Below are 17,524 nucleotides of genomic sequence, written 5' to 3' on the forward strand. Positions count from 1 at the left end.
GGATGAACAAGGTTCTGTGAAGTATGTACTTTTCTAGGATCACTGTCCTTATCCACACAGGGCCGGCATGTTTTTACTGAAACCAAGCAGAAACACGCCTCCTGAGCCCAGTGGAATCAGGGGTGCTTGATAGCCACAGTCCCCTTTTGTGGATAAGACTGGTGACCTCTGCAGCACAAGCCCATCAGTTTGTAGTCATCTCCCTCCACAAGTTGTTGGTGGACAAAATACTCAATTACAGGATGAAGTCTAAATGTATTGGATTTTATTAGAGCTTAGATCAGGCCCAAAGAATAAAGCCCGACCTGTCCTGGACCGCCCCATGAGCCTGAGCCCGGCTGTAATAAGAATAGACCGTTAAAACGGACCCTTTTTACTACAGTTGCGAGTTGTCGGAATCACTGAAGGCTGTTCAGAATTGTGTGAAGGTCAGGAGTGATGCGGACAAGCGGAGGCGCTCACGTGTGCGCACTGCGCAGGTCAGCCCTGCGTGATTCTGCCATTCTAACTTACTCAACTTTTTACGATCGCAGTGTGATTTGCTACTTTGCTGTATCGTGCTTATCACGCCACAGCTGTGATATCTAGTCAAATCGAGTCTTTTATGACTAGGGCGCAGAAGGAGCGTCCCAGAGTCTGCTGGTATCTTAGGTAGGACTAATTACTGCGCATGTGCTGCCCTCTTGTGGGCGATCTTTTAAGTGTTCGTGCACATTAATGCACAAAAACCGAGAAACACCACAAACGCCCTAGTAAACAGACTGGAGCTTGGAAGTGCCATATTGATTAACAGAATTATGACCTTGAGACTGTAAATCAGCCCTGTTACTGTGTCCTTTTATCATATCTACAGTCATAAAATTACAAATACAGTGAATAAAGATGTCACGTTTTTAAATATCCACATATCATAATTTAATGCGATTATTATTATTATTATTAATAATAATAATAATATCATGCTCATGATCACATGGGCTTAAAGCCTTTAATGCTCAGTGGTATGCAAAAAATATGGGCACTCCTGGTCAATTTTTGTGCAAGGTTAAGTAAACAGAAGACAATCTAATGGCTTTTAGAGCAGAGCAATGATCCAAAGGCAAGAATCTAGAGATCAGTGGATCAGGGCCGATCCAGGGCTACTTTAATAGATCGGGTATGGGCTATTTAATCTCCAGATCCGGGTCTTTGTTTTAACCACGGTGTTCAGAGCGCCATCTGGTGTCCTCATGGCGCCATAAGCCAACATCATAGCCCAGCCGGCAGCAGTAAGGGCATTCTCAAAAGATACATTAAAGAGCAGCAGAACATGAAAACAGACAATATCTGAACCTTTATAAAAATGATCACCGCTCACCTTTCTTTGTGTTTAAACCAGCACTGAAGAGCGCGTTCAGGCTGGATTATAAAATATTAAACATATATTAAAAATATTAAACACTATAAACCTTTTAAACTAAACCCAGCAGTCCAGAATGTCCTATTATATAATCTGCTACTACAAATAAAGCGATTTGTCTCCAGCATTAATCAGCAGCACATCCTATCTAAACTGTGTAATTATTAGTTATTACAAACACAAAGATCAGATGGGCTGATATTTTGCATTAAAAGAATGAAAGGGGGGGGGGGGGGGGGGGGGTAACCTGATCGGGACATCCCTATACTATACACATCTCAAAATCCACAATGGATTACATCAGCACTTGAAGCTGAAAGTCCCCTCTCACCCAAACATCACTGAAAAGCTGTAGAGGGACCTGATAAGTGTGTGCACAGGTCACAGTGTGTGCAGGATGGCCTGAAGAATCTCAGAACTGAACCGCTCTTTCCCAGAAGAATAAAAACAAGAAATAAAAGACTCTTAGCTGCTACAAAAAGCTGTGATACTTGCCTCAATGGGTGTTTGTAGTTATTTACCATGCAGGGTGCCCAGAATTTAGCTTCAGGCCCATTTCCTTTGTTATTCTTTTAAAACTAAACCAGGTCCTCTTTTACTCACTTTGCTTTAAACCGCTACATTATTTTGACCATCAGCATTATTACTCTTTATAGAGAACAGGCCTGATTCTAAAAAGCCTGGTAGCGCAAACTGCCCACTTTTCATGCGTGGCAAGACAGTATAAAGACCACCATCAGTTTGTGTGGAAGTTTACTTGCAAAGAAATAATATACAAGAGCCCACACCCAAACTATTGTTTTTGACAAATGTGAGCTAAAGAAGCCAGCTGATGTCATTCAGTACAACCTGTGACTAAAACTTACAGTAAACTCATGGTTCGGCCCGTTTCTTTAGGTGTCTTCCCTTTCAGTGGACAGACAGGAAGAGGACAACACTCTAGGCTTTCCTCATATAAGATCCATACAAGCAGTAAACAGTAACAGGTATGCAGTGAGATTTCACTACACAAATGTAACACCTAACAGGACTATCCAGAGGCAAAACAAAAAAACAAAAACAAAACCAAAAACAATATATATTAATATCTCTCCTTTACCACAATTTGAATATAAATATATATTTAAATGCAACATAGTACAACATGCATCATCTATCTTATACAGAGTGCCTTAAATAGGAGCGAGAGACAACAGGATTCCTTTGAAAAATGACAACTCAGTTCATACATGAAGGGTTATAAAAATGCTTAAAGCACATCATCAAGATTTGAACCAATGTTTGGCACACTTATACAATAAAGATTAAAAGTTCCACCATGTAACAGGCAACACAGTCTTGAAAGGCACTAACATTTTCCAGCTGAGAAAACAGACATAAAAAAAACAAACAAACAAAAAAACGACAACATTCTTTTTCTCCACGGCTCTTCTTCACTTTCACTCTGGCACCGCTGCGGTTCCCATCTCCACTTTGCCATGCATGTCTTGGTCAATCCTATTAGAGGATGGATGAACAAACAAACAAACAAACATACAAACAAAAACATACATGAAAGCAATACTGTTAGAACTGGGATGGAAAAATGTACATAGGTATTATATTTGTGAAAAACATGATAAAATATGACAAATTTACTTTAGTATTAAAGCAAACGTACAGAGACAAAACTGTACTTGACTGAAGTTTTGAAGGTTTTTGCATTTATATTTATATACATGTGTGTTTTAGTGTAACAGTGTAACAATTACATTAAAAGTGTTCTTTGGGACTAGTCCTCTCACCAAACCAATACAGCATTGTTTTGGGGGAATTCGGTAGGGCCATAATGCATGAACAGGAATGTAGATTCTTATCTAAAATTATACGTACATGTATTCATAATCTTGTAAATATCACATGTATTATGAAAAACAACACCTGCCATATTCTCATAAATTACAACAGAAAGATTAGGTGGAATTAAGTGAACATCCACATATACCCACTCGCATATTTCCCCATAAATGTTGGAAATCACCTACTATTAACTCATTTGCAATGAACTGCCCAAAACCGCACTAAATATACCTTATAGCCCCCTTTTAATCTGACCCATGTTTGTCATTTGGGGAAGCCGACATTTAATTATCTGATTTTTAGAATATATTTTTATAGAGAGAAATCATTAAGACATGCTAAACTTCCTTATTCAAGTCAGCAATTAATTAATTATTTAAGTCAGTCAATTAAGTCAGCAGTACATGCTACTTTCCACTAGATGTCAGTAATTCCCCACTGTCTGTTAAAAATATGTACTCCACCTCCAGAGAAAGTCATAATTATGCTCCAGGACTTTGTGATCTGTAATGAGTGCTTTAAAAGGTCAATAAAAAAGCTTTATTTTTTTCCCCTTTTGGAAATGTTAACTGAGTAAAATGCACAAGTATTTAATAGTTTAATAATTTTCTCACTTGAGTATGAATCTTCCTGAATGATACTTAAGTATGGTAACAATAGTTTAAGCACAATTACTCTGTTCCACTCAGGGCAACACAAGCACAATCTAAGCCGAGCAGTCGAAGTCATCCACTTCTGGCACTGAATAAAGTTCACAGTATTGGAAAATGGCCAGGCATCTACAACAGCAATCAATTTTCTTATGCTTGGAGACACACATTTACATTGCCTCTTTTTGCCTTGCAATTTAACACAGCATTGGTTAGTTTGATCATATGAAGTTTTTATGATTCGGGTTACAGTGCTTTTGTACCAACGGAACAAGCGGAGACAAAATAAATCAACAGGTGCAACATTTGGATCAACAGTTCATCGTCACCCCATTAGCCTCTGACTTTACTTCAAATTCAACTTAGAGCTTCACCTGAAACCAGTTTGGATAAGTTCCTACTTTGACATTCTGTTATAAGCAAATCATTCTGCTGTCTGTTCTGCAAATTCATAGTGGGTGTACACGGTCTGGTAGAGATAATGCAGCTGGGTGTCACAGGTGCTTTGTTTACAGACATGAAAAGAGTCCATTGATTGCACCAACTGGACAAAACAGAACTCCTAGGATCTGTTCATATACAGGGTTTTCTTTGAGCACTGTGGTTAAACCTGATCTACTAGAATTCATCTAAAGAAGCATTCAGGTTATTTCCAGAAGTCAACCACTCTTCTTCCATGGCAAATGCTAGTTTAACTGGACGGTCTGCACAGACAGCACAAATGTAAGAAGTGCTGGGCAGGGCAGGGCAGGGCAGGGCTGTACAGGGTGAGGCATGCAAGTAGCTGTGAAGCGTGCAAATTCAGACAAACCCCCTCACGTGACAGAAAACAAACAAACAGGCACCACATGTGACTGAAGTCCTCCAAGCCTTCCCCTAGAAGATGGAAGTAGCTTAGCTATACATACCATTCAGCCTACGTCACAGAATACATAGGTCAGCATCCAAATCTGTGGATCGTTTTGATTTTTTTAAGCAAAGATTAACACCTTCCTGTTACAGAGGAAACGTGACGAACAGCAATAATGAAAAAGCCTTTACAACACTGTTTACTGATCATCTCTCTAAAGGCTGGATTCGGTCACAGTTGGATCTATGATGCAATGATAGTTCTAGGGGGTTTTTGTTAGCAAAAGAAAATTATCAGTATAAAAGTTGTAAAATGTAAAGTGTTCATTAAGCCAAAACAGTGCTAACAAGGATCATCTGCCAGAACCTGAACATGCAGTGAATGATTACATGACCTTTAACAAACACCACAACTGAAGGGGACTGACAGTCAGCACTTTCCGATCCAGCAACAAACAACACATGCGTGAGAACATTTAGTAATGTTCCTCAAAGCCAATTAACTGTTAGTTCTGTGCAATACAAATGACGGCTACAGATACCTGGCGCAAGCCCTAGGGTGAATATAACGATACCTTTTATGTGTTTTCCTATTTTTTTCTTCATCAAACCTTAGAAGAAGGGCAGGGAGAAGGGGGTTAAGATATAAGAGAGCTTCTAAAGGTTTAACAGCCAACAGCAGACAGTCACAAGAAGAGGAGTGGCACCTTAAGCACTTGGATGAAGAAAGAGTTCTTGTTAAAAATACCATTACAGAGATGCAAGATCAATGAAGGACCAGAGGCTATCAAAATTCACAAACTATGGCAGCTATTTCTTAGTTATAGTTGAAACTGTTCTTGAGCTGTCGCAAACAACAATAATAATATAAATAATAAATGTTTTTGATATTACCACTCATGCAAGAAACACATATTTAACATTTAACAGTGACGATCTTACATACATCATATTAATTTTTTCCTTCCAAAAAGTATAACCCATATATAGGTCAATATTATTCAATAATGTGTTTAGTTATTTTTTTTTCCTCTTTAACACATCGACACTCATTTATTTAACAAATACATAAAACAAAAAGCATAAAAGCATATTAAAAGCTTGTAAACAAGACTAATTTCGACTGAATAAGTCAGTCTGAATTTATATTTGTTCTCATTACATGTGCAATCCATTTAGTCAACGTCATGCTACATGACACACAGGTAGAAAACAGTCATCTTCTATATGATTCCCTGACGCTGCAGCAAACTGGCCTAACCGGTCTGTAGGACTGAATGCAGCAAGTGCATTTTTGCAGACTGTTTGGCCGGCTTTTGTTTCATCAGCCCTGAAAATATTTGACAGTTCTTGTCAGGTGCTTTTTAGTATTCATGTTTATCAGGAACACTGCTATTCGATGGGATAGGCCTACAGACCGTATAAAGCTGTTCTAAGCCTTCTTTTTTATTATGATTACTATTATAAAGGTGATCACCCTGGGAAAACTCATTCCATTTTACAAATATGAGAAAGGCTGAATTGGTGAACTTTGGTGTTCGGTTATTTCAGCTCCCTTTTTCTCAGGGTTCCAAATTACTCCCAAAAATTATAATAATAATATAATAATATATAATAATAATAATAAAAAAAACACACACACACACACACACACACACACACACAATCATCATCATCATCATCAAGTCACTTACTGCTTGATGCATTCTGGTATTGACACGTATTCCATTGGAACAAGTTCGGCCAGTTCGATCAGGCTATACACAAACCTAATTTTTTGGGTAAATTTGGAGCTGGGAAGAAAACAGACAAAATTATATATATATATATATATATATATATATATATATATATATATATATATATATATATATATTAAAACAAACCAACATAATAATAATAATAAAAAAATATATAATAATAATAAAAAGACTGCATAAAGACACATTTCTGAAAATCTGATATACACCTATGTAGAGAATGAGGATTTTACCTTATAAAAGGTTTTGTGAGGGTGAGAAGAGTGCGGATGAACCAAGAGGGATGGACGATTATCAAAGACTTCAGATTCTTTCTTAACCTGAAACCGAAAAAAAAGAATGCAAACAGTGCAAATAATAAAAAGTTAAGCTCAACAATTTGAAGTGGTAATGACCGTGGAAATCATGAAAACTAGCAGTGCATTTGCTGTTCAAATATAATCCTACATGGCAATTCAATCACTTTCAACATCCACTGATGATTTCCATCAATACATATATTTTAAATAAATATATTCTACATTCAGTCCAACAAAAAACTTAGGAGTAAAAGGAGTAGTAGATAAAGTTAATATGTGGCCCTTCACTGTAATAGAGGCAGTTAGAAGCTATAGTCACAATGAATCTGCAAGACTCACCTCCGGTCTATCTGCTGATAGCACTTCCTAAGCCAGCCAACACTAGGCATCTTACGACGAGAAGTGGCACCGTTTAGGTATACAATCATATAGTTCTCTGCCACCAGCAGCTCCAGAGTGCCTATCACATACCTGAGAAGGACAATTAAATTCATTATTACAATTTGACATATTTTGTGATGAAGCAATACTTTATACAAGCATGCAAACAATGCACAAAGATCAGTAACGGGAGTCAGTCAGTTCCTTTATATTTTGAAGAACTCAGCAAAAACTAGAGCTTATGAAATGTAAGGTTCTCAGAACTACAAGTACAACAGCACAGCACTTCTTTAACACATCACATGGCTACAGGTCCTTGTGGAAGGGCTGAGAAACACACACAGCACACAATCAAAGAGAACTCACTTGAAGAGATTGTCCATGATGTATCTATAGTTTGGTTGATTGCTCTCGGGCATAAAGCAAACTGCAAAGACGATGATAGCGTTCAGTCCATCCCCATAATAACCTGTGAAAGTAGGAGCGAAGTCTGAGCATGCCAACAGACAATCCTTAACACAGAGTCTTTTCTAATCTAATGCTATCTACAAAACATCACATGATTAACTATTTAGCTGCACCGTATTATTAATTCTACACGGCCAAATTGTGGCTTAGCATGACGGATAATTACACACACACACACAATGTTAAATAGACCTTGAACATTTGATTAGGGGAAAAAACTGTTAAGAGACAGCAGAAGAGACAGCATGGTAGTATGCCTTTCTATTCTGGGTTTCTGCAATCATTGGATGTCTTTACTGTTCCTGTCTCAGGTAAAAGGGATGGGGACAAAATATTGCAATAATGCCTTCTGACTAATAGTGGGAATCTTTGTAATTAGCACATTGAGAATTTCCCCACTGCGGGATTATCTTATCTTATCTTATTTCATAGTTACACAATTAGAATTTTTGTTGTTATAAGGTTTGTACTCCTTCTAATCCATGAATCCAGTTACTTTAAGGTATTTACAGCTGGTATAATCTCCGCAGCAGAGCACTTTTTATACAATAGGACACTCTGGGACAGTCGCAATTGAGTCTCAGCACTGGGCTGTGGAGCAGTGGAACTATGTTCTTTTGAGGGTTGTAACAATGGGGCACCACAGAATATGTTTGGGTAAAGCAGAAGTGGAACTGATCAGTACCAGACCTCACTATGGTTTTGAGGCTGTATGCAAACAAATTCTCATCCTCCATCCTTATAGCAATGAACATCTAGTGTCAAGCCTTTCCAGAAGAGTAGGGGCTATTTATGCAGCACAAAGGGACACGCTATTAGGACTCTTAATTTCTGGAGAAATGTTGGATGGGTATGTTTTACAAACTGTATATGTTAAGCAATAGGCGGTTTCACCAATACTACACAATGAAAGCTGCAATGCAGGTGTCAGAACTGTAGAGCATAGAGTTGCTACTAACCTCCATGGCTGATGACTCTTTTGTAGGGCTCGATGGCCTTCATATCCACCCTGTGCTCCTGCTCGCCAATGCGGAAGATCCTCCAGCGTCGGCCCTCATCACGTTCCTCAGAGGCGGAATACTCCCTTACTGACTCCACGCCTTTCTGCAGGAGGTCTGTGGTCTTGGGCTTCGGGAGATCATCTAAAAGGCAAGAACAAGGGTGTCAGAGATTCAGGTGCATAAAAACCTGTGCGTGTGTGTGTGTGTGTGTGTGTGTGTGTGTGCGCGCATGTGTGTGCACGTTTTCTTCATAGCCTACAACAATGCAGTCTAGTCTGGGAGTAAACTTATAACCATGCTATACTTTCATTACCCTCAGGTGCTTTTGAGCTATTCTAGGCATTAATCCAAGACTCAACCACTCTCAAATTAAAAATGACATTTCTTGTGGCTGAGTAGATAAAAATAACCCAAGACTAATCTACTTGCTATGCAAAATATGGCTCCACTGAACTGTGACAGGTCATGTTCTGTTAAAAATAAATAAATAAATGTGCTGCTTGTGTATTGTATGTGAGAATGTGTATTAAAAGTCTCAAATGAGTGAAAATTCTCACCTTTAACTGACATTTTAAACAATCTAATCAAATAGGAATCATATTATTGCGGAATGAAAGAACACTGATTTCATTTACAAGCTGATATTACTGATATTCTCTTTTGACTGATTAATTTCTTTTGTTTATTTTATGATCATGATTCTATGAAGAGGTGGAGCATTTGGTAAAAATACATTCCAATCAAATCATGCATGTAAAAATATTTAATGAGGTGATGGTAGAATTTCTAAAGAAACATTCACATCAGCCTCTGACAGTGAAGACTCGATACACAAGAACAGTCATGTGAACCCATTAACAATTTGACTTCAAATTAAAGGATGACAACACGAAAATCCATTTTATCTGGGGGTGATCACAAACACGTTTTTCCAAGCATAACAATTTCATACCATTGACATAAACTGAAATTTACTGGTTGATTCACTGCTTTGAAGTAACTGAAACCATGCAAAAATCAGAATTTTAAACCAGAAAATGAACACATTTGCAACAGTGCACTGGAAGTTTAGATTGCTGAAGCATTCAAGGGGCATGGGTCAAAAAGCAAAAGAATAATATACAAATATATTGTAATGGATTTCACATGAATGACCACCCAAGTAACCTTACCACAGAGTGCAGGCCAGAGGCCTACTCCCAACCACTGAGAGGAAACAATCCATCCAGGACAGAGAGAAGAAGGCAGCAGAGTGGAAACAAAACAAGAATATGGTTTAACCGTGTGCTAGTGCGTGCCACCTGTGGTTATAGGGACTTTTGATTGGCTCTGACGAAAGCAACAGGACCTTAAGACGAACTGCAAAAATGCATGGGGAGATAGCTATGGTTAGATTACACCTGACTACTTGCTAAAAACCAATAGACCAACAGTCTTGTCATTTATCCCTAGGGTTAAAATTGTGTTAAGTGAAATGTACAAGACAGCATGCTTGAGAAGTAACCAGAATGACCGCCCATATGCCTCTTCCCCTCTTACCTTCCCATTCAAACTCGTTGCTGTTATCTGAGGGGGTGTCCATGCCATCCAGGTCTAACTCTGTACTTTCATCCAGTTCATCAGACAGCACAGAACCCTCACTGCGATCTAGGTTCAGACTGATATCTGGGGCCAAGAGCCGCCTTTTGGTTCTTTTTCCACTGTTTGATCCATATGATTGTGGAGCTGCAAAAGAATCCAACAAATAACAGTTTCATGACACACACAGTAATAGACCTAGAATATATATATCTTACAGAGATTACCTAGATTAGTGGTTCTCAATTTGGATCCTGGTACACCACTGCTCTGCACATATTAAGAGTTTCAGGCCCTGTTCACACATATCTGGAGATTTTCCTCTCTCCATTTTTGAAAATATTTCTGTCCACCACAGACAAAATCGGTTGCATGAGCATGCTCGACATTGTGAGAGAGGGAGAGGTCAAAATATCACAAAGAAGGAACAGAACATAGAGGTTCATTTCCAAATTACGTGTGAACAGGACCTCAGAGGATCAGATTTGATCGGCAGAGAACAGTTGAAACTGAAACTACAAGGCAGTGGGTCCTCAGGAGCAAGACAGGGAAACACTGATCAAGAGATTTTGGTCATTATGGGTCATACCAGAATCTCCCTCTCCAGATGTGCCAGTGAAGAGATCATCATCAAGCTGAATGTCTTCTTCTTCTTCAGGTAGAGGTCTTGAAATACATACAAACAAATAAATAACAAAAATCAAATAAATAAAAACAATAGCTGAGACTTTTACACACCTTTAAGTTGGCTAGTAGGGTGGTTTGACCAATGTAGAAATCTTACCACACATGCCACAGTGCTCTATAAAGCTCTAAAGCAAGCTTCTGATCCATACTCAGTAAAGACCAAAGCACAACACACCTATACTTTGGCCTGGTGTGCTTTACCCCTGAACGACTGTCAAGAGTCTAGAGAATCTATAGCCCTGATTCCCCCTATTCTATATTGTTCACCTTTATTAGGACATGTTCAGTTGGCCTGTTGGTTCTTATTGTGTAGCACTGTGTACTGCCCTTTTAGCTTTTGAACATGCTCAGCCTCAATCCCTAGAGAGAACAAATCTGAGTAGGTTTAAAAGAATGCATTTTGATTTTTTGTTTTACCTGGGGAAGTCCTCATCTTGCCATTCTTCTTTGAGCTCCACCCCTTCCATTCTCAATCGAGCTTCTGTAGTAGCGACTGACTCCTGCTGCTCAAAGCTACAGCACAAAAGACAGGCATTTAGGCAATTAACTTCAAACCGCTGCTTCAATCACTCCACTCCACTTCCATAGTTTAGCACATATTTCACTCACAACAAAATCCAATAGGCTTGTCGAGAATAGAGCCATGAATCCCCATCAGAAGCCTGAAAGTGAGTCATTGTTGCTGCTCCACCTGAATCATGGTGTTGAATCGGTCTGGGAAGTCGAGCTGGCGCTCTGTTGCCTAATATGGCTTCTGAATTTTTAGGAGTCTTAGACTCTAAGAAGCAAAGTATTAGGGCTTAGCTTAAGGCACACAAAAATTGCTTAACTACATTCAGGCAAGTGAACTAGCCTATACACAATGTCAGGAATCTGTGTGAGCCTCTTTGATGTAGTAATCCCAAACACTACTACATACCAAGTACACACCAAGAAACCCAAACTTGTTGTCTACAAGTTAATGAAAATTATACAAACAGGTTCCCCCACTGTCAAAGAAGCAAGCAATGTCATAGGAAATCTTTTCACGCAGCTTTAAACGCATTCAGTGTGTTGGAAGTGCAGCAACTTTGGCACACAGAAAAAAAAAAGCACTTCGGGCTATTCCTTCTAAACATGGAGCAGCCTTTCGACAGATTAGTGGTTCTTTCAGATCGGAATCAAAGCCATGGCACAGTCACAGTCGACTTATTTTTGTCTGCACCACGACTCGCAAATCTGTTTCTGAACGATGCAGGAAGACTAAAGTAAACATTACACACTGATGTCAGGAGCAAGAAATAGACTGGCAAATAAAACAAATGTTATCATTCTTACTTTCCTTTCCAGCAAAGCTGTAAGAGCTGAGTCAAGGCAATCAACAAACTGTTTTAACAAGACTGCAACTATAAAGAAAACAAGCAGTTCTAACATTACAGCCTGTAAAAGACAGACAATATATAAATAATAAAACTGAAACTAGGTTTATTTATTTGTTTATTTTTAGTTTCTTATTCGGCTAAGGACACAAATAGAAGAGTCTCAATACTGGGATACAATACTTTAAAAAGTATCAATATTCAACACCATCTTCAAACCCGTGGGATAGTTGGGATCGCCAGTCGTACATCTACATAAATCAGGATTCATGAATAGATTCATTGCACAAGTAACGGGGGATTAAATGTGTAAAGTAAAATTCAGGTCTGCTTAGACTTCAGAACCAGAAATAGTCTGAAATTACAGATGTGCAAGTTATATACTGTATTTATAAAGCAACAGTTAATGTAGGAACCTTTTTGCCCTCTCTGACACACAAATCATAGTATTGACACTGTAGAACATTAGACATTGATTTCAATATTTTGTTTTTTAAAGAATTAATATTTATCAATAGCTTCATATGTCTGACAACCTTAGCTTGCACACACACGCAAACTGTGGCAGAACAGTACATATGGCTGCTTTCCAATGAAAACCACGCATCTCCGTTTTCATGCATTTTTAGTTTTCTCCCTGGTTTGAACCCTATAGCTGATCTGAACACTGTGTAAATAATTCTGGATGAATAGACCAATAGAAATGCTCTATTAACTCTATAGATGCCTAAACTCTTATTCAACATTAACTTCCACTCAAAGTTAAGAACATTTTTGCTCTCTCATGCAAAGTCTGCATTTTGGAGATACATGTTTTTCATTGGACAGCGACGATATGTTTCTACAGGCTGTAATCCTAGAAGAAATGGCTTTTCTCTCAATCAGCCTCATGTTTGAGTGTTGCAGTGGATAATATCTAAAGAAAATAAGGCATGAAGACGTCTCAAGGGAAGTCACTCAGATGTGAGGGTGGGGGACCACACAAACACTAGTTGACTGTCGCGCACAGCTAATTGCTATGCCATCTGTGTAGTGCTACTCTTGCTTTTCAAGGGGGACATTTGTAATCATTCACACTGCCCTGCCTACCCTACAAGCTGCCAGAGTGCTGAGTAAGCATAATCAACCAAATCAAATAGTCTAGCTTCACTGAAAAAGAAAAAAAAAAAAAAAGTAGGTGTGATGTCCGCAGTCTACACAGACACTATGGCTTTTGATACACAGTAAAGCATAGAGTCGAGCAGAGGGGTTTGTATACTAAGCTCAGGCAGCAGGACTGAATTACTAGCTAGCTCCATTAGATCTAGATCGGTAGCTTTGCAGAGAGAAGAAAGCAACTGACAGGTTTACTATGTGCTTGTCAAATTCTCCACAACTGTCTGTGAATGAGCTTGTTTACCTTCTGGGAGCTTGGGGAGGGGGTTGTACTGAATAGCCGACTTCCTATTTTCTACCCACTGAAAAATGACAAGTGGTAGCTATCTTAAGGAGTAGCAACAGTGAAATCTTAATGTATTCTGAATGGCAAGGTCAAACTGAACTGCCTGTCAAAAAGCTTCGAGCTAAAACTGCATGACAACACATTTTCCCAGCACAGAGCTGCTGAATTTACAGGCTGGGTGACACTAGTCGTGGGAGGCCTGTGCTGTGAGAAACCTGGTTGTGCAGATCAGCTTTCCCCTGTTCACCTCAGCACTAAAAAAGATACAACAGCTAGCTAAACTACAACAGGGGGGACTAACAGCACTATCAGTTACCTTCCATTGTGCTCCACGGGTGAACTCTGTGCCTGCGGTAGTTTAACCGGACTTGTGGCTTGAGTCCGTGTCCTCTCTTGGTTTCCTCCATCGTGTGGAGCTGCAGTTTCCTGTAGCGGATCTCCTGTTTTTCTCGGCCTGTCTCGGGCTGCTCCGTCCCCGTTCTCCACCGACACTGACACCACCGCCGCCGCCGCCGCATTGCTCGCAACGTTCCCCGGTTCAGACGGAGACGAGTGTCGACCTGTCGGCTTGTTTTCCAGCGTTTCCAGTGTCCTGGGTGTGTCTGATTCGGGGCTGCTTTTGTTCATAGTCACACCGGCTGTAAGATTACCACTTTGCCTCAAGTCTCCTTCGCCCTCAATCACATCTGTGGCCATGGGGGGCCAGACAGCCAGGATAAAACGTAGTTAGCTAGCTAGCTGTTAGGCAGTAATGACAACAGCGCAGAAATCCTCCTCCACCAGGAGCCCAATGTGACGAGTGGAGCAGAGCTACTGCGTTAGCTAGCTAACCAAAGTCACAGGAACTGCTCTGTAAAAGGAATCTCCGCCTAGCTAACTAACCCTGCCAGACATCTAGCTAGCAGACAACAGCAGTGTAACGTTACATATACACTACCCAGCAAATGCTGCGCGCAGATATCGCACAATTCGACAAATCAACACTTTGGAGAAACTTCCCGAAAAGTAGTCCGCTTCGTGGCCCTGTAGTGCGTAGTCTCCCTTTCCTCTCCTTCCTTCCTATCGCAGCTCCACAGCGCAGACAGTGACGCCAGCTTCAACCAGTCAAGCCTGGGGCTGACTGACAGGAACCGCACTGAGAAATACGCTCACAGAGACCCCATACACACGACCGGACCTCAAACACTCGGTCATCTACCCAGCTATGACTTGCTGGCCACCGGCAAAGCCCCTCTAAAACTCCGTCAGTAACATCGTCTCTTGACCGTCCACGGCAGCAGCTCTGTTTTCAGAGGCTCTCCGGAATACTGTGAACTGAGCTACAGCGAAGTGTTTTCAGTAACTCCTCAGTACGAGATTTCAAAATAAAAGTCCTATGCCATGAGATTGTTCTATCCTATTTTACTCGGTAAATTAGTAGATAAATAATTTAATCGGTAAATCATTTATCTATTTGTTTGTTTGTTTGTTTGTTTGTTTCCTGTGTGGAGTGAAGGAGGAATATGGTCGTGCCAATAGTGTGTGGCCTTGTCTATGTTAGTTTAAACCTGAGAATGTGCCCTGCATAACCTGGTATGGTTTGATTTGCTGAAATGTTGCCAAAATACATATTTTGCATACTGTTACTGTCATGCAAAAAATCTTGTATCTCCATTTAGTCACTTTGTACTACCTTGTGTCAAAACTACATGGTGAATGGACCAGTACAAATGCTCCATCTGACTTGGCATACAGTCTTTTATACTGACTTCCATTGAAACTTCTCATGTAAATTCGGGGGAGTTTATTTGTGTGGCAGGAATGGTATACATTTAGCTAGACCAAAAAATATATCACTATGATATTTCTTGTGACTAAATTTGGCACATTTCTTTTTAAAAATTTGATAGAAAATATAATTTCTCTCAAAACGTACACAGTACAGCATGGGAAAGCCCCCACAAGCCCGTGATAGCCAGCTAACTCTCCTGAGCATTGAACGTATGCATGAAAGTAGGTCTACTGCCATTTCTGTGTAACAACAGCTGCTCTAATTGAGGGTTGCTACTGTCAAACCAGCTAAACTCCCACAGTTGATACAGTTGGCTGGTTTGATTGTGGTATTTTGGTCAAGTCAAGTCAAGTCAAGTGGCTTTTATTGTCATTTCAGCTCAGTACAAATACACAGTGAAATTAAATTACGTTTTTTTTTTCTCCCAGAACAAGGGTGCCACATGGAACAAAACGAGAACAAAAATTAATACAGTACAGGGCAGACTGCAGAAAGTGCAACGTGCAAGACAATAAATACAATAAATAGAGGTAATGAATGTGCATAGATATTTAACTGGTAGGTATTGGTAATAAGGTGCAGCATACAACGCACATGAAACGCAGAGCACCGAGGTAGTAAAGTGTGGAGTGTATAAATAAGATAAATAGGAGGTGTGAGGAGTTTAGTTCAGTCTCTGTTGTTTAAAAGTCTGACTGCTTGTGGGACAGATCCGTGCAGTGACAGCACGGATGCATCTGTACCCTCTGCCAGGCGGCAGCAGTGGAAAAAGTCCATGTGAGGGATGAGCGGGGTCCTTTACAATGCTGATGGCCTTAGGGGTGCAGCGTGTGTGAAGTTGCCAGTCTTATGATGTTATTTCAATGAGCAATGGTGTTAGCTTGCATGTAGCCACTTCATAAAGCAGCGTTATCTCAGAGCTCAGTGTTGGCAGCTCCTCAGTAAAGAAAGTAGCTATTGGCTGTCGCTAGAAGTCGTCTTCTAATTTGCATAATCGTCCATTGCTTGTATTTGAAGCTGTAGAATAAAGGGATAACGTTGTGGGAGAGAGGAAAAGTGAGTAAACACCCCAAATATTAGAACTACAAATTAACTCTATAAATTAATAATAAATTAACTTCTTCTGTCGATTCTTTTTTAATAGGTCTTCACAAAATAAAAAAATAACTTCTTTTATGCTTTGTCTAGACCCACATTACATACATTATTTTTAGGTAAATTACATAAATCAATTTTGTCCAGTGTTGTTAAATGTTAGCACATTTTATCAAAAGATAAAATGATGTTATGTAGGCTGGAACTGCTACTCATACATTCAACCCTCCTCCTTTATCCGGGCTTGGGACCGGCGAAGTGACCTTAAAAAGGACTGGGACTGTTTGGGAGAATACTTAATTTTTTGTTTTTATTTGTTTTGTTTTTTTTTTTGTGTTGAGTTGAGTGAGTGACTGAGACTGTTTAAGTTAGTTAAATACAGTGATGTATTTTTTGTGTCTTTCTGAAGATATTTACACGCACTCTGAAAATAGGGGGCGGGGTCAGCAGTGGCTTTTGGGCATGTGCAGTTCACTGGAAGTGTGGACGTGGAGCGGTGAGGGTCTGCACTGACTGTGAGACTGAGCGCTGTGAGTGTTGTGGGACGGGGCTCAGGGCAGCGCCCACGGCTGAGGACAGTAGCTGGAGAACATGTGTGTTCACCTCAGAGTCTCCAAAAGTCTCCAATAACACCCAAAGGTCGCTAGATTTGTCGCTAATCGCTACAGGGGTCTGGGAAGTCTCTAGATATAGTGACAAAGTCGCTAAGTCGGCAACACTGTGAGAGCTAGTGCATTTTGCTCCTGGGCTCCCCCTACAGTTGGGAAGCGTACTGCTGTAAATACAACTCGTGTTATGAGCTCCCCCTATTGGACAACTTTAGAGGTGCATTTGTTGACATGCTGAGAGATAAAGAACACCAGCATCTACAGTAAGGGTAGCACATGGACTGACAAGGAAGCGTATACAATAATATTACAAGATTTACCACAAATATGACTCAGGTTA

At 39.9% G+C, this 17,524-nt stretch overlaps 1 protein-coding gene across 2 annotated transcripts; it reads right to left on the minus strand.

Moving 5' to 3' along the window:
- Positions 1–1,314: 1,314 nt before the first annotated feature.
- On the minus strand, positions 1,315–15,020 carry bnip2 (BCL2 interacting protein 2). 2 transcript variants are annotated; one of them, XM_072670832.1, is made up of 11 exons: positions 14,027–15,020; positions 11,329–11,424; positions 10,814–10,890; positions 10,186–10,371; positions 8,605–8,787; positions 7,544–7,646; positions 7,136–7,267; positions 6,731–6,817; positions 6,432–6,530; positions 5,313–5,348; positions 1,315–2,896 (listed from the first exon to the last, which is right to left on the minus strand). In XM_072670832.1, the coding sequence occupies exons 1-11, from the start codon at positions 14,404–14,406 to the stop codon at positions 2,839–2,841; spliced, it is 1,437 nt and encodes a 478-aa protein (XP_072526933.1). In that variant the 5' UTR covers positions 14,407–15,020; the 3' UTR covers positions 1,315–2,838. The 2 variants fall into 2 exon arrangements, with proteins under 2 accessions (XP_072526933.1, XP_072526934.1); XM_072670833.1 differs by lacking the exon at positions 5,313–5,348.
- Positions 15,021–17,524: the final 2,504 nt, after the last annotated feature.

Source organism: Salminus brasiliensis, chromosome 2, assembly GCF_030463535.1.
Source record: "Salminus brasiliensis chromosome 2, fSalBra1.hap2, whole genome shotgun sequence".
NCBI classification, from domain to species: Eukaryota; Metazoa; Chordata; class Actinopteri; order Characiformes; family Bryconidae; genus Salminus; species Salminus brasiliensis.